At 35.1% G+C, this 17,801-nt stretch overlaps 4 protein-coding genes across 4 annotated transcripts; 3 read left to right on the top strand and 1 right to left on the bottom strand.

Moving 5' to 3' along the window:
* Positions 1-3,112: 3,112 nt before the first annotated feature.
* Positions 3,113-5,894, top strand: LOTGIDRAFT_141661 (hypothetical protein; the record flags this gene model as incomplete). Its single annotated transcript, XM_009051314.1, has 2 exons — positions 3,113-3,515; positions 5,587-5,894. 2 exons carry the CDS (start codon positions 3,113-3,115, stop codon positions 5,892-5,894), a joined length of 711 nt encoding a protein of 236 aa, XP_009049562.1.
* A 1,074-nt stretch (positions 5,895-6,968) lies between these two features.
* Positions 6,969-8,852, bottom strand: LOTGIDRAFT_201136 (hypothetical protein). The gene is made up of 2 exons (XM_009051313.1): positions 8,518-8,852; positions 6,969-8,430 (listed from the first exon to the last, which is right to left on the bottom strand). Exons 1-2 carry the CDS (start codon positions 8,751-8,753, stop codon positions 7,320-7,322), a joined length of 1,347 nt encoding a protein of 448 aa, XP_009049561.1. The 5' UTR covers positions 8,754-8,852; the 3' UTR covers positions 6,969-7,319.
* A 451-nt stretch (positions 8,853-9,303) lies between these two features.
* LOTGIDRAFT_59863 (hypothetical protein) lies at positions 9,304-9,573 on the top strand (the record flags this gene model as incomplete). Its single annotated transcript, XM_009051284.1, has 1 exon — positions 9,304-9,573. A coding segment is annotated over one exon (270 nt), but the record flags the coding sequence as incomplete, so codon positions are not given.
* A 958-nt stretch (positions 9,574-10,531) lies between these two features.
* LOTGIDRAFT_60433 (hypothetical protein) lies at positions 10,532-11,427 on the top strand (the record flags this gene model as incomplete). The annotated part of the gene is made up of 2 exons (XM_009051285.1): positions 10,532-10,579; positions 11,257-11,427. Coding segments are annotated over 2 exons (219 nt in total), but the record flags the coding sequence as incomplete, so codon positions are not given.
* Positions 11,428-17,801: the final 6,374 nt, after the last annotated feature.

The following is a 17,801-nucleotide window of genomic DNA, read 5'->3' as shown; positions in this document are numbered from 1 at the left end:
ATAAAACAGAAGTAGTAATTGAAGCTATACCAAGACAGGAGGATGAGGATGTACAACCAGCAACAGAGCAGCCTCAAGAATCAGCTAAACCAGAAGAACAACCTGAAACTTTTACTCCCGGAACAGACCAAGCTCCTGAAGAAGGTCTGGAAGGCCAACAACCAGAATTCACTACAATTTTACAACCTATTAGTGTAACGGATGGAGAGCGAGTTGAACTCAGGGTGACATTCCGTGGAGTTCCTTCCCCACAGATCCACTGGTATCATGATGGAGAAGAGTGTATCCCTTCATCAGATTTCCAGATCACCACTAACCCAGTAAGTCAATAGTTTTCAACCTGAAAAAAATATAATGGCTCATTGAGGAGACAATTACTTTGGCATGGTTGTCATTAGATAGACACTACATGATCACTCAAAGTGTGCAAAAGGTACACGGACACAGGCCATGCTCACCCTGGTAATGATATATAGGTATTGTTAATGCTTGGTTTGAAAGAACTTGCTCACTCAAAGATGTTTTAAAGTTTGAAAAAGTTAGAAGTACAAGCCGTACACAATCTGTTAAAACTTTTTTTAATGTTCTTAATGTATTTGTGTAACAGGTACAGACAGCAGTTATCTTGATCTAAAGAACTTCAAACATTGATATGGGGGGTTCTGTATATCAGAATAATCCATGATCTTGTAATAACTTTTTCTGTAATCCTTGTTTCAGGAACGTGGTGAGAGTATTCTGATTATTATTGAAGTATTTCCTGATGATGAAGGAGAATATTCATGTGTTGCTGAAAATATGTTTGGAACAACCATGACATCTTGTAGATTAACAGTCATTGGTAAGTGGTATTGACTTCTTTTTGAAATAGATTTGAGCCAGATGTAATTTGTGCATTTTGTAAAGTAAGGGATATACACTCCTCAGAGCAGCAATTTTTTATCACTTTAGGACCATACACTGAAATGGTACCAGAGCAAAGCAATGTTTATTATTCTTGAATTAATGTGGCAATTGAAATATTTGTTTTTGAAAAAAATATTCAAATTTCTCTTGGCATAGATGTACTGAAAATAGCTTTTACATAGGATATAAATATACTAAACATTGTCTGTGGTAAGATTCTGAACTGATAAGATATTTGCCCAATCATCTTTTTATTTTATTTTCAGAATCTTTGGATGAAGAAATATCATCTGATGAGGTCCACAAGGAAACTATTGAAATTGATCACAGACCAAGTGATGATGAAACCATGGTTACAGAGGTCATTGAAATCCAATCTCCACAAACTCAGCAAACACAGATCAAGGAAATCCAGTTTGATATCGGTGGTCCACGAGAGGCACCTGATGTGACCAGTCTGGTACAGGAATCCTCCAGCATCACCCAGTACACCAGAGAGACAGAAGCTCCAGTGGTCATGGAAGGTGAAGACAAACACAAGACCACTATCATGATGAAGAAGCAGGAAGAAGCTTCCCCAGTTGAGATGGTGGTACAACTTCCAATCGAACCAACCAAAGAGGAACTTGTGTCTCATGTCTCTGAATCTACTACAACCATTACTAAGGAACTTACGTCTACACCTATAGTGGATGAACCAACTGAAAGACATTCTGAAACTATCACCATAGTCAGCGAATCTGATACAGATGTTGAAGAGATCAGATTCCAACTTCCTTCTGGAGAAGTCCAGATGCCTGAGCAAGGCCGAAGATCTTCATCAGTCCAGAGAATTGAGGTCAGTGTTCAAGAAACCATTATTCAGGGTGAACGTAGAACATCTGAAATTGTCATCCCAACTCGAAAAGTCAGTATCAGTGAAAAGGAGATCACTGTTGAAGAAGTTACCCAACCTGTTGAATCTCCCAAAGCTGAACCAGAACAAGTTGTGGAAACCCGACAGACAATCACCAAGAAACCTAAAGAAGAGCAACCCACAGAGGTGGCTGAAGAGGTTGAATTCGTTTTAAAAACTGATGATACTGTTGAAGTCGAAGTAGAAGCTCCTAAGGATGTAATCATTGTCTCTGAAAGAGAAACAGTAGTTGGTGTTCCCGAAAAGGAGGAAATTCAGGAAGTCCAGATGGAGATCAAGCTACCAGAAACTTCAGCTGAAGAAGCTGTCATATTGGTCACTGATGATCAACCAAGACCAGAGTCTCAAGATGTTGTCTCCCAGATTGAAGAAACAACCGAGACTTTCAAGGATCAGGTTGAATTTGAAATCCCTGGAAAACCAGCTGAAGAGGTTGTGTTCTCCGTTGAAATGAAACCAGAAGAAACATCCATCTCTGAAGTTGAAATTCCAATGTCAGTAGATGAAGTGGAGGAAAAAATTACCCTTGATGTTACAGATGTAGTCACAGATGACAGCCAACGAGAGGAAATCTCTTTTGAAATTGGGCAACCAGCTCCTGAGGAATCAACTGAAGAGATTTCATTCACTTTCCAGACAACCCCAGTTGACCAGGCTCCAACCACAGAACAAGTTGATGTACCAACTGAAGATGTGATCATGGTGTCAGAACAGACAATCACACCTGATGTGCTCTCAACACAAGAAACTGAAGAACTTCACAAGGAAGAGATTTCCTTTGATATCACAGGACAAGCTGAACCAAAACCTCTTGAAGAGATGACACTCACTTTCCAAACTTCCCCAGTGGAACAGGAAACTGTGACAGAGGTATCTGAGGAAACTCAAGAGCAACACAAAGAAGAAATTTCTTTTGAAGTTGCTGGAAAACCACAGGAAGAATCTACTGAAGAATTGACTTTCACTTTCCAAACCGGACCGGTTTCTGAAGAACCTACCACCGAAAAGGTGATTGAAAAGGTTGAAATCCATGAGGTTGTCCCAGAACAATCTGCTCCCGAATCCGAGCTGGTAACTACTGAGACTCAAGAGCAACACAAGGAAGAAATTTCTTTTGAAATCACTGGAAAGGATCAACCAGAAAAACTTGATGAAGTCACGTTAACCTTCCAAACTGCTCCTGTTGAAGAACAACCATCTACTGAGGTGACTGAAGAAACCTCTGAACAACACAAAGAAGAGATCTCTTTTGAAATTGCTGGACAGCCCCAAGCTGAACAGACAGAGGAGATGACTTTCACTTTCCAAACCAGTCCAGTAGAGGAGGAAACTGTCACCGACAAAGTTGAAGAAACAACCGAGGTGCAGGAAGAAGTTGTTGATCTTCAGGATGTTTTAGATGGTGGACAAGCTCCAGAATTTACTTGGGGTTTGATGTCTCTGAAGGTGATGGACGGTGAAGAAGTGAAATTCCGTTGTGAAGTTGTCGGTCAACCAATGCCACAAGTTTCATGGTTCCATGATGAGAAACCAATCGCTGAGAATCAAGATTTTAAACTGACTTATGATATGGAGTCTGGAAACTGCACTTTGTTGATTGTTGAGGTCTTCCCACAAGATGCTGGTGAATACAAGTGTATTGCTGTCAATGAGTATGGTCAGGCTGAGACAAAGGCTTATCTGGAAATTGAATGTAAGTAATGTTTTAGTTCATTGTTAGAAAAACAGGTAGCAATAACAAATGTAAAATGTAAAATCGGACAAAATTGTATTGAAAGTAAATACACCTATTTTTTTTATACAAAATGATTTTTGGGTGAGGTTATGATATTACTTTGCAAGATATAATTCTTTTGAGATTTCTTTTCTTATTTATTAGGCTCTTAATAAACAACCATTTCTTTTTTCAGCTTATGAATATATACCAGATACAGAGGAGGCATCAGACTCGATGCTCTCATCCTTGCCAACATCCCCAAGACCAACACCAGCCGATTCGGACACAGAGATTACTCCACACACCCAACAATTTGTAGAAGAGATCCATAAACTCCAGGAACAAATTTCAACTGAACTCATAGAAGTTGAAGACATGCCATCAGAGAGCGAACTGGAATTTGTCAGTCCATTAACCGAATCTCCAATAACTACTCAAGAGCATGAAGCTGAGATTGCTGAGTTCAAAGCAGATCAGGTTGACACTGATCAATCACCAGAAGAAACACAAGAAGGTGTTGAAGTTCAGCCTGAAGCAGCAGTACCTACTGACATTGTATCCGAAGTTGCTGAATCAGAGCTTCGTGATCAACCAGAATTTCAGGCTGAAACAACAGATGAAACAGTCACTGAAGATGTTACTGCGGCTGTTGATGAAACGGATTTCCAAAAACCAACAACACTGGACATACAACTGGATACTATTCAAATTCAAGCCAAACAACCAGAAGAGTTCAAAACTGAAACATCTGAGGAGACAGTTTTTGTTTCTGAAACAGAAACTGTTGAGGAAGAACAACGAACAGAAACCACAGTATCAGAAATCCAAATGGACATTGGTACACAAGACACTACACAACCGGAGGAATTCAAAATTGAAATTTCTGAAGAAATTGTTTCCCCAACCGAGTCTGAAGTTATTGAGGAACAACCTACAGAAGAATCTACTGTTTCAGAAATTAAGATGGACATTGGTGAACCTGAATCCAAAGAGCCAGAGGAGTTCAAAATAGAAATTTCCGAAGAAATTGTTGCTCCTACTGAGCCTGAAGTCATTCAAGAAGAACCAAAAGAAGAAACCACAGTTTCTGAAATTAAAGTAGAAATGGACCAACCAGAGTCCAAACAACCAGAAGAATTCAAAACTGAAGTATCAGAAGAAGTTGTTCTGATTTCTGAAACTGAAGTTGTTCCTGAACAACCAAAGGAAGAAACTAGTGTTTCTGAAATCAAGATAGAGATCGGCAAACCTGCGGAACAACAACCTGAGGAATTCAAAATTGAGATTTCTGAAGAAATTGTTGCTCCAACTGAGCCTGAAGTCATTCAAGAAGAACCAAAAGAAGAAACCACAGTATCTGAAATTAAAGTAGAAATGGACCAACCAGAAGCCAAACAGCCTGAGGAATTCAAAACTGAGGTATCAGAAGAAGTTGTTCTTATTTCTGAAACTGAAGTGGTTCCTGAACAACCAAAGGAAGAATCTAGTGTTTCTGAAATCAAGATAGAGATCGGCAAACCTGCGGAACAACAACCTGAGGAATTCAAAATTGAGATTTCTGAAGAAACTGTTGCTCCAACTGAGCCTGAAGTCATTCAAGAAGAACCAAAAGAAGAAACCACAGTATCTGAAATTAAAGTAGAAATGGACCAACCAGAAGCCAAACAACCAGAAGAATTCAAAACTGAGGTATCAGAAGAAGTTGTTCTGGTTTCTGAAACTGAAGTTGTTCCTGAACAACCAAAGGAAGAAACTAGTGTTTCTGAAATCCAGCTTGAGATCGGCAAACCTGAAGAACAACAGCCTGAGGAATTCAAAATTGAGATCACTGAAGAAGAACCAAAGGATCAGGATATCCAGGAACAAGTTGTTGCTCCTGAAGCTACTCCAGATATTACTGAAATTGAATCTTTTGCAACTGAATTTGTCGAAAAAGTCTTCCAAGAGGTTAGAGGAGATGACAAACCAGAAACAGCTGTATCTGAACTTACCTTCCAGACAAAGGCACCTTCACCAGTGGAGGAACCAATTGAAAAGAAGGAAGAAGTGCAAGAGGAAGCTCCAAATTTTGTAATCCTCTTGAAAGACATGACAGTCAATGAGTCCTCTGTTCTGAAACTAGAAGTTGAAGTCACTGGTATACCAGCTCCAGAAATTACCTGGCATTTTGAAGATGAAGAGATCATTGCTGAGGATGATATAGAGCTGATCACTGAACAATACAAGTCTACTCTGATTATCAATAAAGTTCTCCCTGAAGATGAGGGTGAATACAGAGTGGAGGCTGTAAATAAGGTTGGAAGCTGCTCCTGTGTTGCCTACATCACAGTCATCGGTAAGCATGATCATTTATAGTTGCTTGGCACATTGTTGTTGATAATCAGAATGAACTTTCAAATAATAATTATTGTTAATAATCAGAGTATATCTTATATGTTAATAACATTGTTTGTGTACCCAGACCTCTTTTGAAGGTGTCAATATATATCTATATATTCTGTAAATAACATGCAATCATCTTATGAAGTAGAAAGCGTTTTGGACATACTATTCATCAGCAGGATAATCTCACGATTCCTTAATGCAATGATCAAAAAGGAGAGATTTCCAAAATTGTAAAAAAAGATTTATCCTATAAATAAGTCTGAAAAAAATTAACTTTTACAAAATAATTTAATGATGGAAAATGAGACCATTTTATTTGTACATTGCAGGTGTCGAAACGACAATTGAAGATACAGAAACTTTCCGTGAGGAAATCTCTATCGAGCAGCAGCCATCAGAGATCACTGTTGAAACAACAGAAACCACAACCTACAAGGAAACCTTACAGGTGGAAAAAGAGGAATCTCCTAAGACAGATGAAACTTTCAAACAAACCATAGAAATTTCCCCATCACGTTCAGAAACAGAGATGGAAATCAGGGTTGAGAAAGATGAGTCTACCCATACTGTCACAAAGACTACTGAAATGAATCAGGTGGAATATGAATCCACAGCTCCGGAACTTGAAATTGTGGTTTATGAGAGACCTTCTATTACCTCAAAAACCTCCAAAATCGAGAGAATTGAAGAAACTGTCCAAGAAGTAATTCCAGTAGAAGAAGATGCTGTAGAATTTGTGGACAGACCTGGTGCTGAAACAACTGTAGAAATCCGTGAGGTCATTGAAGCTCAAACACCATCTGAAACCTTTGAGACGGAATTGGAAATTCAGCAAGTCTCTGATTCCAAAGTTCCAGAGGAAGAAAAGCCTTCAGAAGGAGTTGATGTACAAGTTGAAGCTCCAATAGAAGAAACTATTGAAGAAGTCAAAGAGACCATTGAGAAATCATCAGAAGTAGCCTCTGAAGTGGAGACCAAGGAAGAACTTATTATTGAAGAAAAACCTTCTGAAGGCGTTGATGTTGAAGTTGAAGCACCATCTGAAGAAACTATTGAAGAAATCAAAGAAACTATTGAAGTGCAAAAGGATGTTCTCTCAGAGGTAGAAACCAAGGAGGAACTCATCCAAGAGGAAAAACCTTCTGAAGGTGTGGATGTAGAAATTGAAGCACCTAAGGAAGAGACCACAGTAGAAATTAAGGAGACCTTAACAATCCAATCTGATGTTGCTTCTGAAGTTGATACTAAAGAAGAGGTAATCCAAGTTGAACAACCCACAGAAGGTGTTGATGTAGAAATTGAGGCACCTACTGAAGAGATCATTGAGGAAATCAAAGAAACATTGGTTGTCAAATCTGATGAACTGTCAGAAGTAACTGCCAAGGAGGAAATAATTCAAGAAGAGACACCATCTGAAGGTGTTGATGTCGAAATCGAAGTACCATCTGAGGACACAACCCAACAAGTTACAGAAAAATCTGAGATCCAAATAGACATTGCTACAAAAGTCGAGGTCAAGGAGGAATCTGTTGAAGAAGAAAAGCCAACAGTAGGTGTTGAACTGGAAATTGAAGTGCCTAAAGAAGACACAATTGAAGAAATCAAAGAACTAGTTGAAACCAAACCTGTTTTACAATCCGAAGTTGAAGCCAAAGAGGAACTTGTTGAAGAAGAGAAACCTTCAGAAGAAGTTGATGTAGAAGTTGAAGCACCAACTGAAGAAACTATTGTGGAAATCAAAGAAACCACAGAAGTTGTTTCCAAAGTTATTTCTGAAGTAGAAACAAAAGAAGAACTCATTGAGGAAGAAAAACCAACAGAAGGTGTTGATGTTGAAATTGAAGCTCCTAAAGAAGAGACTACTGAAGAGATCAAAGAAGTCTCTGAAGTCCAAGTTGAAGTTGTTTCTGAAGTTGACACTAAAGAAGAACTTGTTGAAGAAGAGAAACCTTCTGAGGAAGTCGATGTTGAAATTGAAGCTCCTACTGAAGAAGTCATCCAAGAGCTTAGAGAAACCATTGAGCTCAAACCAACTGAAGTTGCTGAAGTTTCAGCTAAAGAAGAACTTGTTGAAGAAGAGAAACCCACAGAAGAAGTTGATGTTGAAGTTGAAGCTCCCACTGAAGAAACTATTGTGGAAATCAAAGAAACCACAGAAGTTGTTTCCAAAGTTACTTCTGAAGTAGAAACAAAAGAAGAACTCATTGAGGAAGAAAAACCAACAGAAGGTGTTGATGTTGAAATTGAAGCTCCTAAAGAAGAGACTACTGAAGAGATCAAAGAAGTCTCTGAAGTCCAAGTTGAAGTTGTTTCTGAAGTTGATACTAAAGAAGAACTTGTTGAAGAAGAAAAACCTTCAGAGGGAGTTGATGTAGAAATTGAGGCTCCTACTGAAGAAGTCATCCAAGAGCTTAGAGAAACCATTGAACTCAAACCAACTGAAGTAGCTGAAGTTTCAACTAAGGAAGAAGTCGTTGAAGAAGAGAAACCTTCAGAAGGAGTTGATCTTCAGGTTGAAGCTCCCAAAGAAGAGACCACTGAAGAGATCAAAGAAGTCTCTGAAGTCCAAGTTGAAGTTGTTTCTGAAGTTGACACTAAAGAAGAACTTGTTGAAGAAGAGAAACCCACAGAAGAAGTTGATGTTGAAGTTGAAGCTCCTACTGAAGAAACTATTGTGGAAATCAAAGAAACCACAGAAGTTGTTTCCAAAGTTACTTCTGAGGTGGAATCCAATGAAGAAATCATCGAAGAAGAAAAACCAACAGAGGGAGTGGATGTTGAAATTGAAGCTCCTACTGAAGAAGTCATCCAAGAGTTAAGAGAAACCATTGAGCTCAAACCAACTGAAGTTGCTGAAGTTTCAGCTAAAGAGGAACTTGTTGAAGAAGAGAAACCCACAGAAGAAGTTGATGTTGAAGTTGAAGCTCCTACTGAAGAAACTATTGTGGAAATCAAAGAAACCACAGAAGTTATCTCCAAAGTTACTTCTGAGGTGGAATCCAAAGAAGAACTCATCGAGGAAGAAAAACCAACAGAAGGTGTTGATGTTGAAGTGAAAGCACCCACAGAAGAAACTGTTGAGGAGATCAAAGAGACTATTGAAGTAAAAATAGATGTTCCATCAGTTGTGGATACCAAAGAAGAAGTGATTGAAGAGGAAAAGCCTACCGAAGATGTTGTTGTGGACACAAAGACACCAGAGGTCACTGTAGAAGAACCTGTCCTCACTGAAGAACGAGTTCTTTCTGAGCTTGAAATCAAAGAAGATTCATCAGTCTTGTCCATTTCTTCTGAGAAAGATCAACTGGTTGAACGTCCAGTAGAAGAAGTAGTTACTGTCAAGGACCAATCAGAGGAACCTGAGGGCAAGAAACCAGAATTCATCACAACATTTAAAGACATCACTGTGATTGAAGGTGAAACTCTTCATATGGAGGTCACATTCCTTGGCATCCCAGCTCCTGTTGTTACTTGGATTCTCGATGATCAGCCAATCAAAACATCCACTGATTTCCTCGTAACCATCGATAAAGATTTTAGTCGTCTTGTTATCCCAGAAGTCATCAGAGATGATGAAGGCGAATATCAAGTCATTTTAGAGAACGAACATGGAACAGCTAAAACAACTGCTTATATTACAGTTAAACGTAAGTATATCAATGCAATCTACTTAGTTTTCTCATTCTGTGCTCTGGTTTATATTTCATTTTCCTGTTCATTGAAATTGCTTGATCACAGATTCATAGTATACCACTCCTGGGTTTTATTGTATACAATGTTTCAACAATTTACATTGCCATCATCAAATGAGAAAGCGTAGTACAGTAATAATGATAAAGGATTAGAGAAAATTAAATATGTGTTCGCTATATAGAACCTTGAAATTGTAATGTACAATTTATGAGGATGATTTCTACCTAGTACAATAGTGATGATAAAAAAAGTTGCTAAAGGGATCAGAAAAAACTAGATATCTGTTCACCTTATATAGCTTTGGTATTATCTGGTGATTATTTCCACCTGTAGGACCCACCTTACGTATTAATGTGATCTATTTTCAGCTGAGAAACTAGAAGAAGTTATGCCCGAAGAAAGATCTGATATTGATGTCACAGAATCAATCACCATTCAGGAAGAAAGTGTTGAGGAATCACACAAAGTACAAGTTGATATTGAAATGAAACCTAAAGAGAGTCCTGCAGAAACCGGTAAGCTTCGTGATTCTCTTCAATCATTTTTGCATTGGAATAGCTGGAAATATACCTTCAGATTTTTCAACCCAGTTTCCACTTATCAGTGATGCAGAGGGGCAACATGTAGAAGGATTATGTTATCTGGATGGAACGAAAACCAAAACCTTATGACCTGGCAAACTTTTCCTCATTGTTCACTGTATGGCTTTTCACATCTTCATCAAAAGGTGTCGAAAAGTCGGACATAAAACTCCAAATTCATTTCATTATTGTATTTTTTCAGTTTCGCCCGAGGAGCAGCCTAAAGAAGAGCTGGCTCCTCAAACCATAGATCTTGGAGCGCATGAAGCACCCCGTTTCACGCAGACCCTCCAAAAACAGCTAGAAGTATTTGAAGGCACGTCAGTTACAGTTGAGTGTGTGGTAGTTGGTCACCCAAGACCCACTGTAGAATGGTATAAGGTAAGAATCAAAACTTTGGGTACGCCAATAGTCAGCATTTATCATATCCTTATGGACAGGCTAGGAACACTCTTAATCAAACCAATGGTTTACAATTTCCTACAAGATATTTCTTGAACCTGTTAGTTCTTTTTTCATGTTTGGTCTTCATGATAAATAATGACTAGGAGTACGAATAGCAAGAATTTCTAATATACAAGATGATTCTAATGTATCACAATAAGTAATGTCTTGACTGGTTTAGTACTAACAGAAGCTGGAATAAAACAACCATGAAAACAGCTAAAAACGATAAGTAAAGAATCCTACAAAATTTCCATTAAAGGGATAGGTGTGCCATTTTGGGGGGTTGAATATATGTAAATAGTTTTCAGAAATACTAGAAATATGCGAAAATCACATAATTGCTTTAAAAATACTCACTATTTCTATATATGTCTTTTCTATACATCACAGAGTACCTTAAATTAACGAGTCATTTTAATATTCAATCACAGATAATTCTGGACACAAATGGATTTTTGACAGTGAGCTGTGAACACTATTACTGATTATCTCAGCTAAAACATTTTCTGAGACTAAAGTATGATTGGTCAAAAAAAATGGTGCAGCTGTCCCTTTAAAAACACTTGTTTGCAATTATTTATGCATTAGAACCAATTTCATTTTACTTTCAGGATGAAATAAAACTAGACATTAGTGAACGATTCATCACAGAATACCACCAAGACGGTCGATGTACTCTTACCATCCAAAATATCACCGTAGATGAGGAGGCCAAATACCTGTGTCAAGCTCAAAATGATGCTGGCGTAGCTAAATCATGGATTGAAATTTTCGTTGAAAGTAAGATATCAGGGCAGATATGTTTTGCCTTACTTAGTTTTTGTAGTATTATAGAAAGAAGGAGTCGAATGCAAATAGACGGGACAGATATTGAAATCATGTGCTCTTAATTTTCGTTATATGCAGACCTCTTGAGAATTAGGTGTCGTGTCTTTTTAATTTGAAGATATATAGTCAATCGCAGTAGTGCTATTAGTTCACATGATGTTGTTGAGTTATTTGCAAGATGATGATAAAACCAAGTATAGGCTACAAAATAAGATGGATGCATTGTTTTAATGTTGTTTATAATGAATATGTTGTAAAATGGCAAGATGTATATATTTATATGTATAGTGATATTTAGACATAACATAGATTAGAGTAGAGTAGATTATTAACCTATCACAAGAGATGGCATGAAGTTGAGGCAGGAAGGCAAGGGTTGACTAAACCCATAATATTTTATATATATACTATGGCTTGGAAGTTGAGCAGGCAAGGATTGAGATATACTAAGGCTTCTCCATATATATAGGGATCTCCATTTGATAGTACCCTAAATTTGCATAAACTATAATTCACCCTCTCAACTATGGATCCGCCATCCATGTCTAGATCAACATATATTCCGATGAATTTCAACCTGGCGCCAAAAGAGCATGCTATGTAAATAAAAAGTTTGAATCAAAAGGAGTGGCACTGATGTCAAATGTACTAATGGTTTCAATCATACACACTGGCATGTAATATGTGCTAATTTGAATTATAAAAGTTGGATACCACCTAGTAGGCTATATGACATGCTATAATTTGTGGTGATTTTGTAATAGAGATTGTATTAGTTTTAGCTAGTGTAGATATTGTTACTGTAGTTTTACTTTAAATTGTGGTGTTTCTGTATACAGTGGATTTGCATCAAATAGTTTTCAATTACATAACTTTCAAATTTTCGAGAATATACATGTTTGGGGTTACCTTTTTTTGAAATAACCAAATTCAATGAGTAAAAAATAGTTTAAGTATTGAAGCTAAAAGATTAAAAAATGAAATGAAATTCATTGCAACTTGAGTCTTTTAATCATCAAGATTTAAGAATATCAGTTGACAAGTTCTTGAAATATCAGATATTTTATTTATAATTATTAAATTGATTAATATTGATTACTTATTTTAAATAAACTGTCAAATTACAGGCCTTGGTGTCTTAATTTGCATGTTTGGGGTTTTCAACATTTTTTCAATTACTTATCTTAAAATTACTAATTTTTTTCTTAAATTAATGAAATTCTGGCATTAGGACTTCTGAAACTTCTGATAAATTATATTTTAACATCTCTCCAATACGAATATTTATCCTTTATCTTTAGTTTTGTGTGCTTTTGCCCTGTCTTAGAATGACGCTAATTTGTTTTGTATTTTTGCATGTAACAGGGTTTTTGGATGCAGAAGAGCGCCTAATCCGACAAGAATTCTATTCTATTGAGGTTGAAGTCGTCTTATTTTGGAAAGCAGAAACTTCAGAGGTCATCATTGAACCGAAGAAAAGAAAAATTCAACGTGCTTTGAAATAATTATTTTGTATTGAGATATTGATAACAAAATGCCATCACTTAAAATAGAATTGAATTGATTTGATGTATGAAAATTTCATCTGGAGAGTTGATTCTAAAATCAGGAAATCGAAAGATGAAATTTTCAGGAAACTAGATTTCATGTGGTATGAGAACATTCCAAAACCTTTCTTTGTTCAAAGAATTTGTGAAATTTATAGTGTGGACCATTTTCTTTGAACGCAAAAACTTTATTTTATTTTCATCCTTTGTAAAAACCAATTTATTTATTGAATTGAATCATGGTATGGATTTCTATCTTGAGATATTTGATATTTTTAGATGGAAGAGCCACAAATTCCAAAATTTGGACTGATTCACTCATGAACTCTATTGTCTTTTGTTTTGTTTTTTGCCTTGTGTTTTCATCATATAGTTCTTTTAGATTTAAACTCTTATTTTCTTTTGTCATTGCACTTTTTTCAGTTTTTTACCAAATTTCTTGGGTTCACTTTCAATAGCATGCATTTAGTCAATACAATACATCTTGCTGTTTAAAACATACTGGAGATTAACATATTCAAATTGGTGCTTTGTTATTCTTTGTCCCTGGCATTTTATGCCACTCTGTTATAACTACATTTAATATTCAAAATTAAGTATAGGCAATCCTTTGACACCAAGAGACCTGACAGCTCACAATTTTTTCAAAAAACAGAGTTAGAATTGAGTACTATTTGAATATGTTACTAGTAGATTTAATTTTGATTTGGAGCAAGAAAAACTAGAGAATGGTAAGTGATAATGTTGTTGAATTGTTTTAATTTTAGAACCACAAACAATTGCTGAGAGTGAACCTGAGAAAGTGGAACTTGAAGTCACACAAGAGATTGTGGAAGAGGCGGCACAAATCCATGATAAGCCCAGCTCGGAACTCTCAGTTCTGGCATTAGGTTGGCGCCCTACCAATATTGAGGATGCTAGCATGCAGGAATTCCTTCTTGCCGTCATAGTGCTCATGCTAATAATACGATTTATTTGGTGGATGTTTGGATTTGGATCCTGTTTTTGGTCTTGTTTTGGATGCATCACTGAGTTTTAAACCCTTTTCCCCACCCAGTAAAAAGTGGCAGAAACTCATTTGATATCAATAATTCATACAAGATGTACATTTTTTTTTTCAAATTCATACAAAAAATGGCAGCATCATTTTAATTTGTTTTCCATATACGTGAAACAATTAAAACTCAAGAGCCCTTTCTCAGATCCTTAATCCAAACACACCCCAACTGTTAACCGATTTTACCTCAGACCTTATGTCATGACACCAAAATATTGATTTTGTCAGCTTTAACTGAATGAAGCTACAAAAAGTTTGTATTTTTGCATGTATTGAAAGAAATATAAGCCTGTATTTCAATATGAAAATAATGTTGCTCTCAATACATTGGAAAGTTTTCGATTTTCGTATTTATCAAATAGAACTTTAGGCTTATTAGAATTTGTATTGATTGCAGTGTTGTTTATCAAAATAATTTTATTTCTCTGTAAAGATTTTCGGACCCCTGACTTCTGAATTTCCGAACAATGAAATAGAATTATTTTTCATTCAAAATAACAGGTGAGCTTTGAAATCGAAATTTTTTTTATAAATTTTAAGCTTAAAAAAACATATATTCTCATGACAAAATTTCATATATTTTTGTATTATTTTTTGTGTGACTTCAAAGAGATTTTTTGTATCACAAAGTTTTCTTGTTATTAATATATTCAAAAGTTGAGACTTAAATAAATATATAAACTTCACGTTTAATTTTTACTCGGAGAATAGCTTCCATTGATGCGTTCATAAACTTGAGGGACAACATAACATACGCCAACACACACAACATATAGTGCATGCTGAAATGAAGTCAGCTTTGCATGAGCTGTTGTTTACCTTATTCTATGTTATTTATCTGTCTGTTCGTTAAGGATTAAGGATTATATTTTTAATCCTGAATTAAGATTTCTATGCTCACCTGTTATATCTGCTTGTTTCCCTGCATTTTTGTTTGTAATTTTAAATTGAAGACTATTGTTTTTGAATAATTGTTTTCAATTCTTACCTTTCCTTGTTTCCTTTTTTAGAAACCTCCTCTTATAGAATCCTTGCCCCAAGCACAATTTTTTTTGGAATATTTCAAAAAACAGGTGCTTGCTATTTTCCCTTTTCTAGTGATTGTGGTTATTATATTTATGAATATTTATGTATTTTTGAATGTAATTGAAACTTTCTCCTAGTAGTCAAGCTGTTGTCTCCCCTTGTTATTTATTTATTTATTTATTTATTTATTTATTTATTTATTTATTTATTTATTTATTTATTTATTTATTTATTTATTTATTTATTTATTTATTTATTTATTTATTTATTTATTTATTTATTTTATTTTATTTTTTTATATTTAATTATTTTTTTTTTTTGATATTTGAATGATAATGTTAATGGTGTGTAATAGTGTGTTTTATATATGAATGGTTATATTTTCTAGTGTTTAAAGTGTGATTTTTGGTCATTGTGTTTGTGTGTGTGTGACTTAAAATATAATAACATTTTTTTTTTAATTGCTACAAACTTTCAATTATTTTTTTATTCAAGTAAGGTTTTTGAGTTTAATTTATCAATTCATACAAAGAAATTACATTATCTATTCTTATCAAATTATGAAATTACTTTCGTTTCAGAAATATTTTGAAATATTCATCATTTCCATAACTAATCAAAAATCGTTTCAAAACTAATTATGATGAAATTATGATCACCTAAAGTACCTGAATGTGAATCATTTTGGCATAAGCTAATCATTTAAGATTGAGATTAATGCATTCAGTAATTAACTAAAATCTTAATTTAAAACTACTTCGTAATAATTCATTTGATAACTTTCATTGTTAAGAATTTAAAATCAGGTGGTAAAAAGAGTGGAAATTTTGTAAATCATAATACCATTTAAACTTGAAATTCTTAAATCTGCTTCTCGCCTTCATGTTACAATATTTAAATAAACCAAGTACTAACGATCCGAACCACAAAACGAAACCCGAAATTCAAAACAAGCATATAATTTTTAGGCTTATCATAATCTGAATTTCTCTAAAACTTTAAATTATTTCCAGATATTTAATCGTGTTTCATATAATACCATTTTGAATTCATACTAACTACTTGCTTGCATGGCTGACTGCTCTATCACTATACAGACTCATAAATACTGGGAGAGAGGGAGGGAGGGACAGACAGGTGGGTAATTCTCTCTGTCTGCTATATACCATTTGTGAAGCTTACAAATAATTTAGACCATTGATTTCATGTTTTCAAAAATTTGCAATCTGTTGGCTATCTGAAAGTCTAAATTTGTCAGAGTATTTTTTCAAAATTTGATAAATGGAATTGTCTTGCTAGTACTGATTTTTTTTTCAAAATCAATATACCAATGGAAATCTAAAAAGTCTGAATTTGTCAAAGTATTTTTCAAAATTTACTACCAGAGAGATTTACTCTTCCAAATTGCATTCAGGAAGTGTTGTGTTTAAGACAGAACCATACTATTCTTTGTCCCTTGTCCTCTACCTACAGTTACTTCACTTACACTTGACTCCATCTACACTCATGTCCCTAGAACTTTTTTGTATATCAGTAGGACATAAGAAACCCCACTAGATTTTTCCATTTCCATTGAAGCCCCATCAGCATTGAAGCCCCATAAGCATAAAACCATCAGCATTGAAGCCCCATTAGAATTGAAGCTCCCCTTCAGCATTGAAGCTCCGTCAGTCAGTGTGATTTTTATCCTGTGTGATGACCTGTTACTATTCCATCCTGGTTTTCCAAAATCATTTCAGCACAGATTGTCACAAAAATCAATTCTTGACAAAAAAGTGTCATAAATGTTTTGTCAGATGGAAATCCCTGCATCTCAGACAAAAAGCATAATTTGATACAAGATACAACTTAATTTAAACCTAAAGAATTATTCTAAATGGAAATATAGCCTGCTGCAATTAAAAGTAATTTTTGTGAATTCATTGGCCATGTGCAAAGGATGGAAAAATCTATCTGTGATGTCAGATTTTATTTTGGCTTAAAACAGCTTTCATGAAAGAGTCTTCAAAAAAGTTTAGTCTTTCCTTATCTAAGAACACTAATAGTTCATTGAAAACCATAGAAATCTTTTAAAAGGTTACTATGTTTTAGAATGCACTTAATATGTAAGTTTTCAAACTTGGCCAATAAGAGTATATATTCATCAAGTGTATAGTTATGGTACTTGGTAGGTCTAACGGTGAAAATATACTCTTATTGGTAAAGTTTGAATTTGTATGTTCATTCTAAGAGGTAGTTATTAAATGTTTTGGGAAATGTTTGTGAAGTGAAGTCAGGGCAGGTGTTTCTTTTCATAAAGAATATAAAAATCAGGTTGTATCTTGAATCAAAGAACCATTTTCATGCTGAACACATGTCTTAACAATCTACATGTACATTTATCTAAATTTTAAAATGAAATTCATCACATGCATTATCAGCTAATAAATCTAATGTATGTACAAGTCAAAAATCTCATTATAAATATAGATAGTATTAACCTCTAATGATAATAATCTGAAAATTTTAGAATAAGCCATAAAATTATCACTCAGTATGACAAGGAACTCTCCTATTTAGTTATTAAATGTACAACAAGAGTAGAATTAGTACAAAATGCTCTGAAAAGAATAACCATGATCTTCCAAAAGCACAAACCGATTCTTATCCAGCATTTCATTGCTATTTGACCAGTCAGAACTTGTTAAAACTCACCACA

Source organism: Lottia gigantea (assembly GCF_000327385.1).
Source record: "Lottia gigantea unplaced genomic scaffold LOTGIsca_163, whole genome shotgun sequence".
NCBI classification, from domain to species: domain Eukaryota; kingdom Metazoa; phylum Mollusca; class Gastropoda; family Lottiidae; genus Lottia; species Lottia gigantea.
Note: the sequence above shows the minus strand (reverse complement) of the source record. Positions and strands in the feature narration are given on the sequence as shown.